The sequence below is a fragment of the Chiloscyllium plagiosum genome, unplaced genomic scaffold, assembly GCF_037043375.1.
Source record: "Chiloscyllium plagiosum isolate Xiang-an unplaced genomic scaffold, Cpla_swu_hap1 HiC_scaffold_24, whole genome shotgun sequence".
NCBI lineage: Eukaryota > Metazoa > Chordata > Chondrichthyes > Orectolobiformes > Hemiscylliidae > Chiloscyllium > Chiloscyllium plagiosum.
The window spans coordinates 10,744,592-10,767,023 of record NW_028270162.1 but is presented as its reverse complement, the minus strand read 5'-3'; the positions used below and the strand labels follow the sequence as shown (position 1 = coordinate 10,767,023).

At 47.3% G+C, this 22,432-nt stretch overlaps 1 protein-coding gene and 1 long non-coding RNA gene across 3 annotated transcripts in view; one reads left to right on the top strand and one right to left on the bottom strand.

Annotated features, from left to right (window-relative positions):
* Positions 1-10,840, bottom strand: part of LOC122562517 (tricarboxylate transport protein, mitochondrial) — a 57,168-nt gene extending 46,328 nt beyond the window's left edge. Inside the window, exon 1 of the mRNA XM_087999894.1 lies at positions 10,490-10,840. Coding sequence (XP_087856020.1) covers positions 10,490-10,583 — 94 coding nt within the window. The 5' untranslated portion in view covers positions 10,584-10,840. The remainder of the gene's footprint in view (positions 1-10,489) is intronic.
* On the top strand, positions 10,777-21,818 carry LOC122562518 (uncharacterized). Of its 2 annotated transcripts, none has more exons than XR_006315347.2 (3): positions 10,777-10,835; positions 19,683-19,880; positions 21,225-21,818. It is a non-coding gene; the product is annotated as an uncharacterized LOC122562518 (long non-coding RNA). The 2 variants fall into 2 exon arrangements; XR_015761236.1 differs by lacking the exon at positions 10,777-10,835 and adding an exon at positions 18,075-18,936.
* Positions 21,819-22,432: the final 614 nt, after the last annotated feature.

Below are 22,432 nucleotides of genomic sequence, written 5' to 3'. Positions count from 1 at the left end.
GGGCGTTGGAAATGTGATAGGTGGAAAGAGGTCAAGGTGAAGGTGATAGGTCGGAGTAGGGTGGAGGCGGAGAGGTCAAGAAGAAGACTGCAGGTCAGGAAGGCGGTGCCGGGCTGGAGGGATTCGGCTGAGACAAGGTGGGGGGAGGGGGGATGAAGAAACTGGTGAAGTCCAAGTTCATCCCCTGTGGTTGGAGGGTTCCCAGTCGGAAGATAAGACGCTCCTCCTCCGACCGTCGCGTTGTTGTGGTTTGGCGGTGGATGAGTCCAATGACCTGCATATCCTCGGTGGAGTGGGAGGGGGAGTTGAAATGCTGTGCTACAGGGTGATTGGGTTGGTTCGTCCGGGTGGCCCAGAGGTGCTCTCTGAATCGCTCCGCAAGTAGGCGGCCTGTCTCCCCAATATAGAGGAGGCCACACCGGCTGCAGCGGATGCAGTAGATAATGTGGGTGGAGGTGCAGGTGAATCTGTGGCGGATATGGAAGTTTCCTTTGGGGCCTTGGAGAGAAGTGAGGGGGGAGGTGTGGGCGCAAGTGTTGCACCTCCTGCGGTTGCAGGGGAAGGTGCCGGGAGTGGAGGTTGGGTTGGTGGGGGGTATGGATCTGACAAGGGAGTCGCGGAGGGAGTGGTCTCTACGGAAAGCTGATAGAGGAGGGGAGGGAAATATATCCTTGGTGGTGGGGTCCGTTTGGAGGTGGCGGAAGTGACGGCGGATGATGCGCTGTACATGGAGATTGGTGGGGTGGTAGGTGAGGACCAGTGGGGTTCTGTCCTGGTGGCGGTTGGAGGGGCGGGGCTCAAGGGCGGAGGAGCGGGAAGTGGAGGAGATGCGGTGGAGGGCACCGTCGACCACGTCGGGGGGGAAATTGCGGTCCTTGAAGAAGGAGGCCGTCTGTGTTGTGCGTATTTTGAACTGGTCCTCCTGGGAGCAGATGCGGCGGAGACGAAGGAATTGGGAGAATGGGATGGCGTTTTTACAGGGGGCGGGGTGGGAGGAGGTGTAGTCCAGGTAGCTGTGGGAGTCGGTCGGTTTGTAGTAGATGTCCGTGTTGATTCGGTCGTCTGAGATAGAAACAGAAAGGTCTAGGAAGGGGAGGGAGGAGTCCGAGACTGTCCAGGTGAATTTGAGGTCGGGGTGGAAGGTGTTAGTGTAGTGGATGAACTGTTCAACCTCCTCGTGGGAGCACGAGGTGCCTGCTCCTGCCCCACCGAACTCGTCTCCGCATACCTTGACTCCGTCCTGTCCCCATTAGTCCAAGAACTCCCCACCTACGTCCGTGACACCACCCATGCCCTCCACCTCCTCCAGGATTTCCGCTTCCCCGGTCCCCAACGCCTCATCTTCACCATGGACATCCAGTCCCTGTACACCTCCATCCCCCATCACGAAGGACTCAAAGCACTCCGCTTCTTCCTTTCCCGCCGTACCACCCAGTACCCTTCCACCGACACCCTCCTTCGACTGACTGAACTGGTCCTCACCCTGAACAACTTTTCTTTCCAATCCTCCCACTTTCTCCAAACAAAAGGAGTAGCCATGGGCACCCGCATGGGCCCCAGCTATGCCTGCCTCTTCGTAGGGTATGTGGAACAATCCATCTTCCGCAACTACACTGGCCCCACCCCCCATCTTTTCCTCCACTACATCGATGACTGTATCGGCGCTACCTCGTGCTCCCACGAGGAGGTTGAACAGTTCATCCACTACACTAACACCTTCCACCCCGACCTCAAATTCACCTGGACAGTCTCGGACTCCTCCCTCCCCTTCCTAGACCTTTCTGTTTCTATCTCAGACGACCGAATCAACACGGACATCTACTACAAACCGACCGACTCCCACAGCTACCTGGACTACACCTCCTCCCACCCCGCCCCCTGTAAAAACGCCATCCCATTCTCCCAATTCCTTCGTCTCCGCCGCATCTGCTCCCAGGAGGACCAGTTCAAAATACGCACAACACAGACGGCCTCCTTCTTCAAGGACCGCAATTTCCCCCCCGACGTGATCGACGATGCCCTCCACCGCATCTCCTCCACTTCCCGCTCCTCCGCCCTTGAGCCCCGCCCCTCCAACCGCCACCAGGACAGAACCCCACTGGTCCTCACCTACCACCCCACCAATCTCCATGTACAGCGCATCATCCGCCGTCACTTCCGCCACCTCCAAACGGACCCCACCACCAAGGATATATTTCCCTCCCCTCCCCTATCAGCTTTCCGTAGAGACCACTCCCTCCGCGACTCCCTTGTCAGATCCATACCCCCCACCAACCCAACCTCCACTCCCGGCACCTTTCCTTGCAACCGCAGGAGGTGCAACACTTGCGTCCACACCTCCCCCCTCACCTCCCTCCAAGGCCCCAAAGGAAACTTCCATATCCGCCACAGATTCACCTGCACCTCCACCCACATTATCTACTGCATCCGCTGCAGCCGGTGTGGCCTCCTCTATATTGGGGAGACAGGCCGCCTACTTGCGGAGCGATTCAGAGAGCACCTCTGGGCCACCCGGACGAACCAACCCAATCACCCTGTAGCACAGCATTTCAACTCCCCCTCCCACTCCACCGAGGATATGCAGGTCATTGGACTCATCCACCGCCAAACCACAACAACGCGACGGTCGGAGGAGGAGCGTCTTATCTTCCGACTGGGAACCCTCCAACCACAGGGGATGAACTTGGACTTCACCAGTTTCTTCATCCCCCCTCCCCCCACCTTGTCTCAGCCGAATCCCTCCAGCCCGGCACCGCCTTCCTGACCTGCAGTCTTCTTCTTGACCTCTCCGCCTCCACCCTACTCCGACCTATCACCTTCACCTTGACCTCTTTCCACCTATCACATTTCCAACGCCCCTCCTCCAAGTCCCTCCTCCCTACCTTTTATCTTCTCCTGCTGAACACTCTCTGCTCATTCCTGAAGAAGGGCATGTGCCCGAAACGTCGAATCTTCTGTTCCCTAGATGCTGCCTGACCTGCTGTGCTGTTCCAGCAATAAAGTTTCAGCTCAGGAAGCAAACTGTTGGTCAACAAGGTCAGCTTTAAAGAAATCTGTCTTGTGGAAGAGAGGGTGAGGTAGAGAAGGGGAAGTTTAAGGAGGAAGTTTCAGAGTTGAACGTCCAGCTGAAGGGATGGCTGCCAAGGTGGAACAATTAAAACGTTATAAAATTTAATTACAACAATTATAAGGGGCGCTTGAGAGGCCAGAAACAGAGGAGGTACGGAGATCTTGGACATTAACAGAGCTCAGCAAGATAGCGGCCATGCAGGGATTTGAATATTCAGAACTGTACAGCACAGAAAGATCTTTGAAAGAACCTCCCAATTGTTACCTTGCTTTTCCCCCAAAACGGTGTACGTTAGTTCTATTCAAATTAACGTTCAACTGCCTTTTGAATCATCCTTGGATTGCCCCAGCCTTGCAAATAAAAATCAGGGCTATTTACCAGAGGAAACAGATGGCTCCTCATTCACTCCATAAAAACACTTCAGAATTTTCAGCACCTTTTGACCATCTTCCCCCCACCCTCTCTCTTGGCCTCTTTATCCTCTCCCCTTGCCTTTACACTTACAGGGAGGTCTCTTGGTATCGTACTGGAGACCACCCCCCCCCCCTCCAAACTTGGAGATTCTCCAGACTGGCCAGATTTGTACTCAATCCTCCAGCCCCCACCTACGTTTCACTTTGGAAAGGTCTAGTAGGCACACCTTGTTTTTATATTCAATGTTCCCACCACCCCGAATATCCGAAACACTGTTTTACCTCCATATCAATCCAAAGACTGTGAGTACGCAACCCCCTAACCCCTAGGCTCTCGCATCCCCTCAGAATCGCAAATTTTAAGAGGCCCAAGAAACAATTGGGGTCAGTGAACGTAGGATGGGTAGATGGGATTTTGAGAGCATTTGGAAATGGTCAGTGCAGGTTTACCAGACCAGTGCAAACCAACGGATGCTGATGGGGCATGGAGCATAAACCCAACCAGTCATTCCAATCAATGAACAATGGGGTTCTTTTATTTACCGCAACACTCGACACCTAAGAGGTATTAAGCCAGGCTTGATAGCTCTGCAGGAGCTATCTCCTCCTATGGTTCACGATAAAATGACTCATTGTTCAGCAGTGAAATTATTCTTTCCTTATCCTATTGCTCTCCTTCCAATGTCATTGCCATCAGTATCTTCACTCTCATATGAGAACTGAAGATGGAGCCCTGAACCCCACCATCCGCCTTAAGTAGAGGTCACTGGGTGCGGAACACGAAACTTTCTGTCCCCTTCCTTGCATTAGCCAGAGGGAAGGCTCCTTTCGCTGTTTCCTCCTGGCTTCCACTTCTTCCCAACAGCAAGTCTCACGGTGCACCATCCCTTTCCGGATGCTCTTCCTGCACTTCGGACCGCCTGGGGCCACTGATTCCCAGGTGTCGGTGGGAATGCCGTACTTCCCCAGTGAGGCCTTGAGGGTATCCCTGAAGCCTATCCCTCTGTCCCATGTGGGGCTGGCCTGCCATTTCAGAGCTGGGAGTAGAGCATCTGCTTGGAGAATCTTGTGAATGACATGCCTAGCCCATCGCAGCCGATCAAGGGGAGGGTCAGTGTCTTGATGCTGGGGATGTTGGCCCGGTTGAGGACGCTAGTGTTGATATGTCTGCCTTCTCAGTGGATTCCCAGGATCTTACACAGGCAGCGTTGGTGGGACTATTCCAGCACCTTGATGTCCCTGCTGTAGACAGTTTGTGTGTCAGAGCCATACAGGAGACTGGGAACCACCACAGCTCTGTATACCATGAGCTTGGGGTTGGAGCTGATGTTGCTGTTCGTGAACACCCTTTCCCTCAAACGGCCGAAGGCTGTGCTAGCACACTGGGGGTAGTGCTGGATCTCTTCATCAGTATCTGCTTTGGTTGGCAGGACATTCCCGAGGGATTGGAAGGTCCAAGGCCTCTCCATGGACCTTGATGATCGGGGATTCGCTCTGCAATGCTGGGCCTGGTTGGTGGGGGGCCTCGGTCTTGTGGATGTTCAGGGTGAGCCCCATGCTCTCATATGTCCCTGTAAAGGTACTGACAATGGGCGGGAGGGACAATCACTCTCTGAGATCACACACACACACACACCATCCACGTCCTGCAGCTCGGTGACACTGGGTTGGGGTGAGTTTGGTTTTGGTTTGAAGGCGGGGGGAGGTTGAATAATTTCCTGCTACTTCTGGAGGTTAGCCCCACTGCAGCGGGGAGCTTGTCAGTGGTGAGGTGAAGCATTGCAGTGAGGTAGATCGGGAACAGTGTTGGGGTGATGACACAGCTGTGCTTGACACTAGTCCAAACGGGCAATGGGTCAGGGATGGAGCCATTTGTCATTAGCATGTCTTGCATGTCATCGTGCGGCAGGCGAAGGATGGGGACAAACTTCATGGTGTAGCCAAAGCTGAGAAGGACACGCCATAATGTTTCCCAGGTGACGTGTGAAAAAGCCTTTGTAAGGTCAAACGTGGCCATGTCCAGGGGGAGGCTCTGTTCCCTGCATTTCTCCTGCAGCTGTCACACAGTGACAATCATGTCCGCTTTGCCCCTCTGTAGACGGAAGCCACACTGCTATTCCAGGAGGAATTCCTCAGCCACAGGGAGGAGATGGTTCAGGAGGACCTTGGGGGTGATTTTTCCGATGATCGACAGCAGGGAGATTCTCCTGGGAGCACGGAGACACCCGGACTGAAGCATGAGGCCTACTGGCAGGAGCCTCCCTCCAGACAGCTGCCTCCTGCCGCCAAACATGCCAGAAGGCTGAAAAAAATTCCAGTTAGCCTCTGAAGACAGATGTTAAGGAGCGCAGCTCCCACAGAAAGTGAGCAGTCTGTCCAATCATCCAATACCCCATCTCCCACCCAACCCCACCCTCTGCTCTGCTTCTTGAAGAGTCGCTCTTTAAAAGCCAAAGGTTTCAGCATTACCTTCCCTGACATCACCCTGCCCCCATCCTGACGGTGCTCAGCAATGCCCTTCACTGGCTGTGGAATACTTTGGGAATGCCAGAATTTCTGCAAGACAGTGCGGAAACACAAGTTTCCACCGTTGTAGTCAGACAGCAGTACAAGTCGCAAGAGAGAAATCTGAGTGATAACATAGCCAGCTCAGTCTGGCCTTCACTTTCAAGTTTTACTGAGGCCTCCGGATCATAAGAAGAGCAGTACTTGAGCAAAGAAACCTTGCACAGCTTGTACTGATGTTCACGTGGTCCTGGTCTATCAAGGTGACAGGGGACAGCTGTACAACTGTGCTCTTCGCAGTAGAAAGGTTTTGAATTTAAGTGCCAAGACCCACCACTGCCTTGATATTCAGGGATGCTGAAATACTTGCCTATGGAGTAACGAGAATCCTGCTTTTGTTTGGAATTGCAGTTCCTGGTTTCATTCATCCCCTTTGGCAAGTTGACCACGAAGTGAGGGTGACAGAATTCACATCAGGTCAACTGCACAGAAACAGGCCATTCAGCCCAAGTTGTGCTTCTATCCACTTGCAGGGTGTGAGTCACAGGATCATATAGTGCAGAGGTCCTTCGGCCCACCTAAACTACACAAGACTCACTTTCCAGCCAACTGAATGTTAAGAAGAAATGGGTATACAAATAGGAAGGGTTTAGAGGGATATGGGCCAAATGCTGGTAACTGGGACTAGATGAGATTGGGATATCTGGTCAGCATGGACGAGTTGGACCAAAGGGTCAGTTTCCGTGCTGTGCAGCCGTTTGACTCCAAGATGCAGTCAGAGCTCGGTCAACAGTTAGATATCTGTTAGCCCACAATGGGGGCTCAAGTATTCATCGAGCGAGCTGAGTGGGGAGGTATTTGTCCATCAGCCTTGGCATACAAGTAGCCTCCCAGTGCCGGAGTGTACGATGGGAAACATAAGTCAGGCACTCCTCAAGGGAGACCAGAGAGAAGGAGGAAAGGAGTTGGGTGAGCTACAGAGCTCACTTGTTGATCAAAAAAACATGGTCGAGGATGTAGCTCTGGGAGTGGAGCTTGGCTGAGAGAGTTATAGGAGCGAGAGCGCAACTTAAAAAGCAGAGCCTCAAATCCTTGGTGGCTGTCTCCAGAGTCACCTGCCTTAGCTCTGTCTGCTCCTCATAGATGCTGCTTTAAGCCTGGTTCACAGTCACCTCATCCAATGGGTCTTTCTTTGGCTCAGCATCAACTTTGGCCTGTCACAGCCTCAAGTCATTCGGTGCAATACAAAAGCAAGTTTTTGTTTTAGAATTAGAATCCCTACAATATGGAAACAGGCCCTTCGGCCCAACGAGTCCACACCGACCCTCTGAAAAGTAACCCACCCAAATCCATTCCCCTGCCCTATATTTACCCCAGACTAACGCCCCTAGCACAATGGGCTATTTAGCATGGCCAATTCACTGGACCTGCACATCTTTGGATTGTGGGAGGAAACTGGAGCACCCAGAGGAAACCCACGCAGACAGGGGGAGAATGTGCAAACTCCACACAGACATTTGCCCGAGGTTGGAATCAAACTCAGGTCCCTGGCGCTGTGAGGCAGCAGTGCGAACCACTGAGTCACCACATTGTTGTTGTTTTTCCTGGTTTGGACCAACAAGTTAGAATTGCAGTTTCCATTCTTGTCTGGATTCTTTAATTAACAAGTGAGCATTGCCAAACAGTGAAATGAAATTATTGGACAAAGGGACAGTGTCTATCCTACCTGCCTGTGCCTCACCTGCTATTTATATCTTATTGCACAGGAATTTTAATAACACTCTCAGAACATACATAAATCCTGTTGAACATCCGGCAACTTTCTTCGATATTATTCATTCACAAGGTGAGGGCCAGGCCAACATTTATTGCCCATCCCTAATTGCTGTGGGTCTGGAGTCACGTCTAGGCCAGACCAGGTAAGGATGGCAGTTTCCTTCCCTGAAGGACATTAGTGACCCAGATGGGGTTTTTCCAACAATTGACAATGGTTTTGTGGTCATCATTAGATTCTTAATTCCAGATTTTTAAAAAATCACTTCACAAATGCAACTGGGAGTTTTTTTCTCTTTGTCTGTCTCTCCCTCCCTCCCTCTGTCCCCTCTCCCTCCCTCTCTGCCATTGGAAATCTACAATCTAATGATAGAAGCCAGATTACAAACAAACATGAAACCGAGATTTGCATCAAGTATATCAGCACAATCGAGGTAGAACAACTGTGGTGTGAGAGGGACAGGGTAGAATTTTAACAGGATACAATTCCGAAACTAGTTAAATTATTCTTCAATTAGCAGCAGCCTATAGACTGACCCGATCATTCATCTAGCTCATGCACACAGTTAGGCTTGACGGGCTGAATGGCCTCTTCCTATACCCCACGATCTTGCTGTTTGTGGATCAAGGGTTTCTTTCTCGAAAAAGCAGGGGAACCAAGCTGCATTTATCTAGAACCAGGTTTAGGTCACAATGGTGGACCACGTGCTCTCGATGTCAAACACTAACAGGGACAGTGAAGAAAATGCTGCAATGATTTACGAGGAGATGGGGCAAGATGGGGCTCTCTCCTCTGGAACACAAGAGGCTAGGTTCAAATGTGGATATGGAGAAACTGTTTCCACGTGTGAGTGAGCAAAAGGGCAGAGAGTGAGACAAAGCACCATTAGCAGATCAAAGGCCTGGGTATCATGGTAGTGTCCCTATCTCTGAGACAGGAGACCTGGGTGCAATTCCCAGAGGTATGTCATAGTATGAAACCAAAAAAAGAGAAAATGCTGGAAAATCTCAGCAAGTCTGGCAGCATCTGTAAGGAGAGAAAAGAGCTGACGCTTCGAGTCTAACTGACCCTTTGTCAAAGCCAAAGAGGTATGTCATAGCATTGCTGAACAGTGTGATTAAAAAATACCTAGATCTCTCTGCCCTTCCTTAAACAGCAGCACTGGTTTTTAAAATTCCAGCTGGACAGAAATCCCAGAGCTGGGCAGTGCGGGTGGAGCAATGAAAACTGAACAGGCGAGATTCTATACAATTGGTGGAGGAGCACAGAAATGCTGAAGGGGTTAAAGGTCGGAGGACATGACATAGATAAGGAGCAGGAGACTTACTAGCTAAAGGTTTTAGAGTTCACACCCAACTCAGGGAGAATATATCCCTGCTGAAGGTGAGAATAGATGGGAGAAATTCTGAGCGAGGTGAGGGGTGGGGGTGGGGTGGAAATAGAATCAGAGAATTGTTACAGGACTGAAGGAGGCCATTCAGCCCATCATGCCTGCACCTAGTGCCAATCTCCCGCCTGTTGCTCATTAACGCCTCACACCATTTTATCCAAATAACCAGCCAACGCCCTCTGTATTGAGGGGTAACATTTCTTATAGAGATACAAGGATCTCCCTAGACATAATCAACATAAAGCAAGCTGTCAAGGAGGAGAAAACACAAATGTAAATTCTAGTTTTTAGTAATTCCTGGGAACCATTTACAGTAAAATCAAAAATGAAACACAAAACCTTGACTAGAGATGTCAATGGTATTGATAACGCATCAGTATATATTAAATACAATACTTTAATTCTTATATCAAAATATCTGATCGCACAAAAATAACCATTTTTAAAAAATAAAAGTGTTCAAGTGGCTTCCAATTGCATTGCAATGATCTGGCTCAGACAGACTCATCATTATTAGACAGAGTTGAATGTGCACTTTTACCTAACTGTCTCCCACAGCCTGACATTTATTATTCAAGAACACAGACCTGGGACTGATCTGGTGACGTCTCAGTCCATTTGCTGATCGGTCCCATTCCTCACTCACACACACACCCACACCCCCAACAGCAAGGGACACAGACAAAACTAGGAGGACACACGTACACAGAGACAAGGACACACCCAAACATAGGCACACACACACACAAACCCACAGACACAATCACACAAATCCCACCTCCCCCATACACAGTGCACACACAATCACACAAACCCATACACACAGAAACAGACACAGGCACAGTGCACACACAATCACACAAACTTACAAAAACACACACACAGGGACACACTCAGAGACAGACACACACACACACAAAATCACACAAACTTATAGACACACACACAGATAAGGACACACTCAGACAGACACACACACAATCCTACACACAGAGAGACATACACAGGCGCACACACAATCACACAAACCTATAAACACAGACACACACAGATAGTGACACACTCAGAGGCAGACACACACACAATCACACAATCCTACACACACAGAGACATACACAGGCGCACACACAATCACACAAACCTATAAACACAGACACACACAGATAGGGACACACTCAGAGGCAGACACACACACAATCCCCCACCCCAACAAACACACACAGATAGATAGACAAACACAGCGAGAGGCAATCCAAACCAAGGTGTAATTCTGACGGAACCCTAAGCCGAGCGAGCGAGCCTGCCTTGTTGTGCATTCTCCAGAGGCAGTGCCTTACCTGCCAGGATAGCTTTGCCCGGGTGAGTCAGCTTGGCTTTCGGGGCTGCAGCAGCAGCAGCGGCGGCTGCGAGACTCGGCCTGTGTGCTGACATCTCTCACTGTCTCTCTGCTGCCTACAGGCGCTGCACTGGGCTGGGTCCCTGGTAAAGTCCCTTCCTCTGCCCCTGTGTGTGTAAGAGCAGCGTGGCTGTGAGAGCCCCAGACCGTACACAGGGCGGAGACTACACCGCCTTCATCTGGCGTCACATCCTCAGCATCTGGCTGTGTGCCCAAGGGTGGAGAGAGCAGGAACATTCAATATGACACAGGAATCAACACTTTCTAATACGCCTGCAAGAAACAGGGTAGGTCACACAGCCCTGCTCATTAATGCCAGCTCTGCTGGGATCTTCACAGAGCCTTGTTTCCTCTTAGTATGTGAAAGACAGAATCTGAAATAGATTGGATACTCCCTACACCCGGAAGGGGCAACACTAGAAGGAAATTAAACACTAAACCAGCCTTTTACAAATTACAGCTTCATAAACTCACCAACGGTCCCAGTGCACAGAGCTATGTCGTAACCGTGTTCCTGTAGACACCAGGTTATAGTCCAATAGGTCTATTTGAAATCACAAGCTTTTGGAGCGCTGCCCCTTTGACAGCTAGGTCCAACACTGGCACCTCCACATTGTGGAGGGGAGATGATGGCCTAGTGGTTATTATTAAAATAAAAGCAAATTACTGTGGATGCTGGAATGTGAAACCAAAAGAGAAAATACTGGAAAATCTCAGCAGGTCTGGCATCATCTGTAAGGAGAGAAAGGGACTGGCGTTTTGAGTCTAACTGACCTTTTGTCAAAGCTTTGACAAAGGGTCAGTTAGACTCTAAATGTCAGCTTGTTTCTCTCCTTACAGATGCTGCCAGACCTGCTGAGATTTTCCAGTATTTTCTCTTTAGGTGAGTGCGTATTATTGTTGGATTGGTAATCCAAGACCCAGCTAATGTTCTGGGCAGCTGGCTTTGAATCCACCACAGCAGATAGGGGAATTTGAATTCAGTTTTTTAGAAACTGGAATTAAAAGTCTAATGATGGCCATGAATTCCATTGTTGATTGTTATAAAAGCCCATCTGGTTCACTAATGTCCTTTAGGGAAGGAAACTGCCCTCCTTACCTGGTCTGGCCTACATGTGACTCCAGACCCACAGCAAATGTGGTTGACTCTTGACTGCCCCTTGGGATGGACAATAAATGCTCCATCGCCAGTGATGCCCTCATCCTGTGAACAAATGATAAAAAATATTCCTGTACTGTAGGGAGAGCTGGACCCTGCACTAACAGCACATGAGAGCACTGGAGACATACCCTCAGCAATGCCTCTGTACTGGGGGGGGGGAACACAGTGGCTCCGTGGTTAGTGCTGCTGCCTCACAGCACCAGAGATCCAGGTTCGATTCCAGCCTCAGGTGACTGTCTGTGTGGAGTTTGCACATTCTCCCCGTGTCTGCGTGGGTTTCCTCCCACAATCCAAAGATGTGCAGGTTAGAGTGAATTGGCCATGCTCAATTGCCAGTAGTGTTAGTGCATTAGTCAGGAGTAAATATAGGGTAGGGGAATGGGTTTGGGCGGGTTACTCTTCAGAGGGTCGGTATGGGCTTGTTGGGCCAAAGGGTCTGTTTCCATACTGTAGGGAATCTAATCTAATCAATGGGAGAGACTATCTAAAACACCTTTTTGAAGGCTGGTCTATAAACGTTCAGGCAAAACCAACTCCAACAAACTATCCCCTGAAGGTCTCTTTTGCAATTCTCAAATGGACAGCAGGCTAGTGGAGAGTTAGAAAATGTTACAAAGACACCAAGCAACATTGGACACAGAACAAGGCCACACCTATGGAAGGATATACAGAAATTAGGAGGGATGCAGGAAAAATTCATGAGAGTTGATTCCTGAGATGAGGAATTAAACTGACATGGCCAGATTGGCAATGTTATCTCAGACATGGTTGAGAGTTGATTTGATGGAAGTTGATGTAATGAGCGTTAGCCCATGTAAATTGTACCACAGAAACTCAGGTTCTTACTGAGGCAGATATCTGCAAGTTTATTAACAACTAACCATGTGAAGCAATGACATCTCAGATTTATAGTCTGGGCAATATGCTTAATTATTACATTGTCCACAATACCATTTCACTTGGCTTGTACCTAAGATTGTAATATTCATCCAGGGAAACTACGCTGGTGAGTGGAGGTCGCAAGCTCTGATTCTTTGTCCTGGTTCATATTGGGATGACTCTGCATTCCTGTTCATACTACTGTACCGTTTCCTCCCTTCTTTCCAACAATGTGTTGTGTTTGTGTGATGGGCTGGTAAGAGCTTGTGAGAGAAGAGCTCTGTAGATCTGCTTTAAAAAGAGGAACTGCCAATGGGGGTAGACCATTGTCTTGAGTATGATGGAACATGGCCATCCTCCAAAACCTTGGCAATTAGCTCCACATTTAGTGAGCACGGACTTTATGATACAGACAGTGCATTCTACAAGAGCATTAGATCAAAGATGGTGAAGAGAGAGAGGATAATGAAGTGGACCCACAACTTTCTGCAAACCTCTTGGAATGGAGTACAGGACTATAACGTTTCACCGAACACCAAGCATACTGAATACGACAGTTAATGTGTCAACTACCATTGCATGGGAGAGATCTTTGATTTATCTCACAAGCGTGAATTTGTTAAATAGTCAACAGCGTGTGGACTTGCCCTCGGACATGGGGAACCTCAGCGGCATGGGGAACATACTGGCACTAGAGGGGGTGCAGAGAAGGGTCTCTGGGTTGATTCTGGAGTTGAGGGGGTTGGCTTATGAGGAGGGACTGAGTAGACAGGGATTATATTCATTGGAATTCAGAAGAATGAGTGGAGATCTTATAGAAACATAAAATTTTGAAAGGAACCGATAATATAGAAGAGGAAAGGATTTTTCCACTGGTGGGTGAAACTAAGACAAGAGGGCACAGCCTCAAAATTAGGGGAGGAGCAGATTTCAGACTGATTTGAGAAGGAACATCTTCACCCAGAGGGTTGTGAATCTGTGGAATTCCCTGCCCAGGGAAGTAGTTGATGCTAAGGTGTATAATTTTTTGAACAGTAAAGGAATTAAGAGATACGGTGAGAGGCCAGGTATGTGGAGCTGAGGTTTTACACGACTTAGTTGGTTGGGCAATGTCTTTATTGATGCCGGGCCAATGGATAGATTCATGTGGCAATCTCTTGGTTTTTGCCCTTCCTGAGTTGAGGTGTACGTGGTCAAGCATAACTTGGCATTGAGCCTGTGGAAGAATCCTTTGAAAGTTACATTCCTGGAGGATGCTAGTCTCTGAATGACGAGAGAGGACATTGTTGCTTGGGAACCCACTGAGGATGATCATTGTGAACTGTTTCAGCCAGATATCATCAGCTGGAGCTTGTTCTCATTGTTCTGATTGGTTGTGACCAAAATCAACATGGAATCCATCCTCAAACTCAGAAACGTGGAAAATAGATACAGGAGTAGGCCATTCGGCCCTTCGAGCCTGCTCTGCTATTCAATATGATCACGGTTGACCATGCAATTTCAGTTTCCCGCATCTGCTTTCTCTCCATACCGGATTTGACAATATCCACTGAGGGAATAGCTGTTGTTCTTGGTAGGTTTGAAAGTTGGCTGTGGGCATTGGGAATTGTGAGGCTGGTTTGTGTTGGACTCTGAAGCCATATGTTTGGATTCTCAGATGTAGATGTTGTAGCAGTGGACATGTATTTGTGAGAGGGTTTCAACAGCTCATTTCTGGTAGTTTGTGCTCAGTATGAACAATGAAATGCTTATGGAATAGATATGTATGGAATCATTGTATTCCATAAACAAGAGCAAGGGATTCCCTTTCTATATTTGAGTAGTTACCCAGCCTCCTGTAAGGATTTTCAAACCAAATACAGGTTTGATTCGGAGATGCCGGTGTTGGACTGGGGTGTACAAAGTTAAAAATCACACAACACCAGGTTATAGTCCAACAGGTTTAATTGGAAGCACACTAGCTTTCGGAGCATCACTCCTTCATAAGGTGATAGCACCTGATGAAGGAACGACGCTCCGAAAGCTAGTGTGCTTCCAATTAAACCAGTTGGACTATAACCTGGTTCTGGATTAGAATGGTGCTGGAAAAGCACAGCAGTTCAGGGAGGAGCCTCGGATGCTGCCTGAACTGCTGTGCTTTTCCAGCACCACTCTAATCCAGAATCTGGTTTCCAGCATCTGCAGTCATTGTTTTTACCTCTGGACTATAATCTGGTGTTGCGTGATTTTTAACCAAATACAGGTTTGTCATTCTGTCATAGACATGCTCTAAAACCAGACTCTTAATCCAGATACCCAGGCAACGTTCCATGGAATCATGTTCAAATCCACCATCTAGAATTTGAATTCAATGAAAAACGCCTGGTATTATGAGGCTGATGACAAGCATGAAGCCATTATCAATTGTTGGAAAAACCTAGCTGGTTCATTAATCTCCTTCAGGGAAGGGAATCTGCCATCCTCACCTGGTCTGGCCTAAAGGTGACTCTAGACCCACAGCAATGGGGTTGACTCTGAGGGTAATTAGGGATGGGCAATAAATACTGCCTGGCCAGCGATGCCCTCATCCCATGAATGAATAAACGAAAGTAGTGAACTTGGAGGAATGACAAGGGCAGCCGGGGAGCCGTAGTCTGGAATCTTCACTGTTGACACTAACGGTTTTGTTACCTTGTGGATCACAATAGTCTGTAGATCTGTAGACTGATGATGGAAGATCCCATTCCAGGTTTCTATCCCAAAGAGCTGTATTGACATTGTAGAAGGATGATGCCAATGCTTGGTGTGTCAGACCCTTTGTACACAGTTAACCTATTGTGTGGGGACTACACCATGCTGCGCCAATTTCCTGAATACATCCTGTGTGAGATGTGTAAAGGGATTTACATTGGCACCAGTGTCAATAGTGGCATTTAGTTTCTTTCAGGGTATATCACTTGGATGGAGGGATCAGGTTCAGCTTTTCTGACGGCATCCATGTTGTGTGTCACATTGACCACACGCAGTGTTGCCTGGGGTCAGCAAACTGTAAGGTTGGAGCTACCTCCTGGACTTTGTTGACAAGTCTCTGAGCCACGGACTGAAGTTTGGTAATGTCCGTTTTTTGATTGGCTCTTTTCACAGGCAGCTGCAGAGAACTGAGTTTGGTTTTCTCTGAGCACTTGGAGGCATTGCTTTGTGTCAGCTCAATGCCCTCTGATAAAACACAGTTTGTATTGGACATGAAATGCTGGTGTTTGGGACAGTCCACCTCATGTACAAGATTTCTGACAATTTGATTGAATGTACATCCTTCTTATAGCCATGCAGCAAATGTATAATCTTTAGATTCGCCCAGAAGTATCTTTGGGAAAGATTTGATGGGAGTAGAGGCAAAAAGCAGTACCATGAATCTTTCAGCCAAAGTCACATGACACCAGGTTATTTTCCAACAGGTTTATTTGAAATCACAAGCTTTCAGAGCACTGCTGCCTCACAGCACCAGGGACCCGGGTTCGATTCCAGACTCGGGTGACTGTCTGTGTGGAGTTTGCACGTTTGCCCCGTGTCTGAGTGGGTTTCCTCCCACACTCCAAAGATGTGCAGGTCAGGTGGATTGTACATAGGTGTATTAGTCGGGGGTAAACAGCTCTGAGTGGGTTGCAGTTTGGAGGGTCAAAGTAGACTTGTTGGGCTGAAGGGCCTGTTTCCACACTGTAGGGAATCTAATCCTTAACCAAGTGAAGTTTGTGAGGTCAAATAAACCTGTTAGACTATAACCTGGTATTGTGTGATTTTTAACTATATACTAGCTGATATTTTCCCCTGGCTGTTGGCTGTATGACACGCTGACCTATCACCTCCATCCCCACCCCCATTCCCCTATTGTACTCTATGCTACTTTCTCCCCACCCTCACCCCCCTCTCATTTATCTCTCCACTCTGCAGGCACCCTGCCTCTATTCCTGATGAAAGGCTTTTGCCCAAATGTTGATTCTCCTGCTCCTCGGATGCTGCTTGACCTGCTATGCTTTTCCAGCACCACTCTGATCTAGACCATGAACTCAAACCTGTCAATCCGAAAGGTGACTCCAACCTTAAGTGGATTGTAATTGGAACATTTTGGAAAGTTCTTTGCGATCATCACTAGAAATACCAAAAGATTTTATTCTTCCCAATCCTTTGTCTCCCAAAGTGATAAGAGGCTTGACTTCCTGCCTTTCTTCATCAGCTCTTAGTTTATCTACAAAATAAAGGTTCAGTCTTTCTTCGAATGACAGAAATTCTCTGAAAATTTCACTGGAGTGCCCATTCATGTTTATTTTCCATCCTTACAGTACAGTGTTATGTTTTTACGCTAATAGATAGAATATTGTATTGCTATGTTTTTTCTTATCTCTTTTTTTCTGTTTGAGATGTTGCTGTTTCCTTTTACTGATTTTCCTCAGAAAAGAAATAGTTGCATCACGTGGTGTTCATGCCGATAAGTAATGGAATGGAGTATTTCACACCTTTTTCTTGGTTTTGCATATTTTCTGAAGAAAACACAATGACAGCGTCAACTAATAACTGTCCACAGGAAAGGTTTCAACAATATGTAGAAGAGCTTTCTTTTCTAGCACTTTGTGCCGTATTTTGTTTTAACGATGACTTTGCTAAATCAGAATGTCTTTTAAACTGCTTTTGTTTTTAAAAATTGGACACACCATAGCCTTCTGTTAAAGAGAGAGATCTGTGCAGTAATACCACAGAGACACGGAAGATTGTGATCAGTCTGAACAGAGAGGGAACAATGAACCCCTTTTGGTGGAATGAGTTGAGAATCAGAAGTGACAGATTTAAGGTGATTTACAGGAACTGCAATGGTGACAGGACTAAGAATTCTTCTTTCACAGAGAGTAATCAGAATCTAGAATGGACTGTCTGAGAGTGTGGTGGAGACAGATTCAGTCACATCTTTGAAATGGGAATTGGATAAGCACCTGAAGAAAACAAATTTGCAGGGCTACATGGAAATTGAAGGAGAGCAGAACAAGGCGTAAATATGAATCTGTGATGGAGGACAGCCCGGTGGCTCAGTGGTTAGCACTGCTGCCTCACAGCGCCAGGGACCTGGGTTCAATTCCACCCTTGGTCAACTGTCTGTGTAGAGTTTGCACATTCTCCCTGTGTCTGCGTGGGTTTCCTCCCACAGTCCAAAGATATGCAGGTTAGGGTGAATGGGCCAGGGGAAATTGCCCACACTGCCCAGGGCTGTGCATGCTGGGTGGGTTAAATTCTGTGTCTTATGATTCTCCTCCACAACCACCTGATGAAGGAGCAGCGCTCCAAAAGCTAGTGCTTTCAAATAAACCTGTTAGACTATAACCTGGTGTTGTGTGATTTTTAACTACATTTCCCCCAATTGCTACATCTTGCAGTCTGGAAAAGTTCCACAAAGTTAGTCAAATATTTTTGAAATCCGTCCTAATCCTTTGTATTTATTTTCTGTTTATCTGTAATAATCTCGTCCTCAGATATTTGAAAATTCCAGATGCTGAGGTATAATTATACCTTGCTTTTTAAAACCAGCAATTTGGTGGAACAGAATTGCTGTATCGCTGAGAAAAAAAAGACATTTTGTTGAAGATTGTTATCTTGCAATGCTCTGGGCAATTTAAATGAGATACCAAAGTAAAAGGAAAGCAACATTTATACCACATGAGAATAAAATGACGATTGGTTGGCAAGTGGTTGCTGATTGGTGGAGGTGTTGCCATGAAGGATGCACCAGTTAATGATGACTGACGATTAACAGCCAAGCTTTGTTTAATCTTAAACCAAGGCAGATTGGCTTTGACTGGCCAAGGAAATATACTGAGAAATGAATCAGAGAACGACTGTCAACCATTTTGTTGAGTAGAACCAGGCACAACATGCGTACACATTGCAATAGGACAGGTCACTGAGTATTTGCGAGTTCCAGTACGCCATAGTGCCTGATTGGTAATGCTCGTCAGTGTAATTCTTCATACACTCAGGACTATCAGCAAATGTTGTCCAGACCCTTCAGCCCAACAAGTCCACACCGACCTTCCGAAGAGCAACCCACCCAGACCCATTCCCCTACATTTACCCCTTCACCTAACACTACGGGCAATTTATCATGGTCAATTCACCTAATCTGCACATTTTTGGACTGTGGGAGGAAACCGGAGCACCCGGAGGAAACCCACGCAGTCACGGGGAGAATGTGCAAACTCCACATAGAGAGTCGCCTGAGTGGGAATTGAACCCGGGTCTCTGGCGCTGTGAGGCAGCAGTGCTAACCACTGTGCTACCGTGCTGCCCATAAACAACTCAGAAACAGACTCAGTGCTGCGAATTCTGTAAGTATTGGCTACAGTCATTCCTGATGAAGGGCTTATGCCCGAAACATTGATTCACCTGCTCCTCGGATGCTGCCTGACCTGCTGTGCTTCTCCAGTTCCACCTCTGGACTCTGATCTCCAGCATCTGCAATCCTCACTTTTTCCTACAGTCAAAACCTTGCTTGTTACAAGCAGCTGAAGGGGTATGCTGGCTGATAATGACCTGCCAGTCTTTGGGAGCTAAAGCCCAAATCGTTTTTAAACCTTGAGCACGTCAGCTTTGTCTGTCCCCATCGATCCACTGCACAGCACACATTCTATCTATCGCCATTATTACATGTCTGCCTTCCTTTCTCATCTTTTCGATCTCTTGTAACTATACTACACGCCAGCCTGCTTATTTTCCAATGTCGCTCCATGCGCAGACCACTTTGTTCATCTTTGCATTCCCATATTGCGCCCACTTTATTCAAACACCATGTCAAATGCATTTTGTGCTTTCTTTCATGAAAAAAGTTGTCTTTTTCTTCATCAATAAAAATTGAAAGAACTGTGGATGCTGTAAATCAGAAACAAAAACAGAAATTGCTGTAAAAGCTCAGCAGGTCTGGCAGTGTCTGTGGAGAGAAACGGTTCTGAGGAAAGGAAACGTTAACTCTGATTTCCCTCCACAGACGCTGCCAGACCTGTTAAGCTTTTCCAGCAATCTCTGCTGTTGTTCTTCTTTTTTAAAATTGAATCACCCGTTTTTGTTCTGAATTCAGAATGATGCTGTGAAAAGCAGATGTGACGAACGCAGGGGTCTCTACAGTCGCATGCCATTATATATCCTTCCCGCTGACCCATGACTATATAGAGGAAGCTGAAGGAAGAATGATGTTTGCAGGAAGGCTTAATGGAGCAGCCCCGCTATCGGAGAGGGGCCGGAGAATGGATTTAAGGAAGCGGTAGAAATGGGAGAGGTAACATTACAGCCATGTTTGTTCACAAATGGTGGAGAGCTGCCAGTTACAATCTGTGAAAGGTTGATGGAGGGACAAACCATCATCACCTTTAAAAACTAAACCACAAGCGCAGCGCTTGGAGTGCCACTCACTACAGAGCAAGAGCCAAATACGGGCAGGAAGGCATATAGTGAGCTTTGAGAAGATTTGTAGCTCAGGTTGAGGTTCTGGATGTAGGTTTATTCCCTGAGCTGCAAGGTTCCTTTTCAGCTGTTTTGTCACCACACTAGGTAACATCATCAGTGAGCCTCCGCTGAAGAACTGTAACAAACACTACATTTGACAAACAGGCAAAACACTAGCCACCAGGATACACGAACGTCAAGTAGCCACAAAATGACATGACCCTCTCTCACTAGTATCCTTACATACGAATAAGGAAGAACACCACTTCAACTGGGACAACACATCCATCTTGGGACAAGCTAAACAGAGACACGCATGAGAATTCCTAGAAGCATGGCATTCCAACTGGAACTCTATCAACAAACACATTGACTTGGATCCCATTTACCACCCCCTGAGAAAAAGAACAGGAAATGACATCACCAACCCAAGGAAACCTAAACACTTAAATAGAAAGCAGGTCACTAACGCCTGTGCTTCACTGATGATGTTACCTGGCGTGGTGACGAAACGTCCGAAACCGAACTTTCCAGCTCAGGGAGCAAACTTACATCCAGAATGAAGGCAAATGTAATGACAGCATTTATTTTGAGAAGACTTGAATATAAAAGCTGGGATGTATTTCAGAGCCTCGGGTCAGGCTACTTTTAGAGTATTGTGTGCAGTTTTGGGTTCCATATCTCTGGAAGAATATACCGGTGTTGGAGCATGTTCAGAGGAGGTTCATGTGAATCATCCCATGAATGACTTAACATATGAGGAAAGTTTGAGGACTCTGACTATATACCTGATGGAGTTTAGAAGGATGAGGAGGATCTAATATAAACTAATACAGAATACTGAATGGCCTGGACAGAGTGAATGTTGGGAAGGTGTTTCCATTGCAAGGAGAGACTAAGACTCAAAAACACTGCCTTAGAATAAAGGGAAGACCTTTTTGAACAGAGATAAGGAGCAAGTTCTTCAGCCAGAGAGTAGGGAATCTATGGAATTCACTGTCACAGAGGCCAGGTCATTGAGTATCTTTAAGACAGTGGTAGGTTCTTGAGTATCAAGGGGACCAAAGGTTACAGGGAGAAAGTGGGAGAACAAGGTTCAGCCATGATTGAATGGTGGAGCAGACTCAACAGGCTGAATGGCCTAATTTTTGCTCCTATGTCTTATGGTCTTAAACAGTGGCTGCACCTGGAGGACCATCAATTTGGTGAAAGATGCTCTATGATCTGCCCTAAACCTGTTGGTCTTCAAGAACAAGGAGTTGATCCTGCCGGAGTGTTGCTGACAGGCACATCCCAAGGTTCACGATAACAACATGCTGAGGGACGCACTAAAGCCTGGGGCAGCTTTTGTTGGAAAGACCACTGTCTAAGGCTTCCCTGCCAAAGGATAATGAGGGCCCATTCAGCTGCAAGACCCTCTCTTTGCCTTAATATATGGTGTGAGTTAAAAATCCCCTTGTGCCACTACACAGGGTGCAACGTAAAATTCCAATGTATCATTTACATTTCTCTTTCTTTGCTGGAAAGATTAAACAGACAAGAATGAGAATGCTTTTGTATGTGCTTATGATTAATTATTTTATGAATAAAGTATAGTTTTGCAATAAAAAAAGCCAGAAAATGGGATGTGGCTGGATTATGCCATTTTCTGACTGGAAAGGCTACAAAAGGGACAAATGAGCTCTTGCTGAGTCATGAACCTTTCGGAGTCATGTATCTGTGAAATGTCTGATGCACACAACGAGAATGTTAGAAATGTAACCCCTCAGAAATAAAATCACCCTTTCTACAACCATCATTACGAAAGGTTTCTACATTTATCCCCTTGCTCAGGCTCATTTACTTGTAGTGGAACCGTTGGAGGTTTATGAGCTGTATTGCAGTGATTTGTAACACTGATTACATTCGCGCAGAGTCTAAACGTGCAGTGCTGGAAAAGCACAGCAGCTCAGGCAGCATCTGAGGAGCAGGAGAATCAACGTTTCGGGCATTAGCTCTCTACACGAATGTCATCCCTGATGAAGTCACCTTATTCTAGTGCTGCCATCTACTGATCAACAGTGGAAGAACACGCAGCAGTCAGTATGGTACCAGCAGACAGGGCAGTATGCCTACGTTGTTGGAGGCACAAGGAATAAGTTTCTACATCTTACCCAGCCCAGACATTAGTCCTTCCTCAACCACCAGAGAACAGTCATTTCCCTGCTGTGACCCCAGATCTTGCATGAACTCCCAAATTTTCAGTCTGGTCAACCGGAGAGGGGGAGGGGGTGGGGCAATGATCGAGTGAATTTACCACTGGACTATTAACACACAGAGCCCAGTAACATTCCAGGGGACCTGGGCTTGAATCCTGCTACAGCAGATGGTGGATTTTGAATTCAA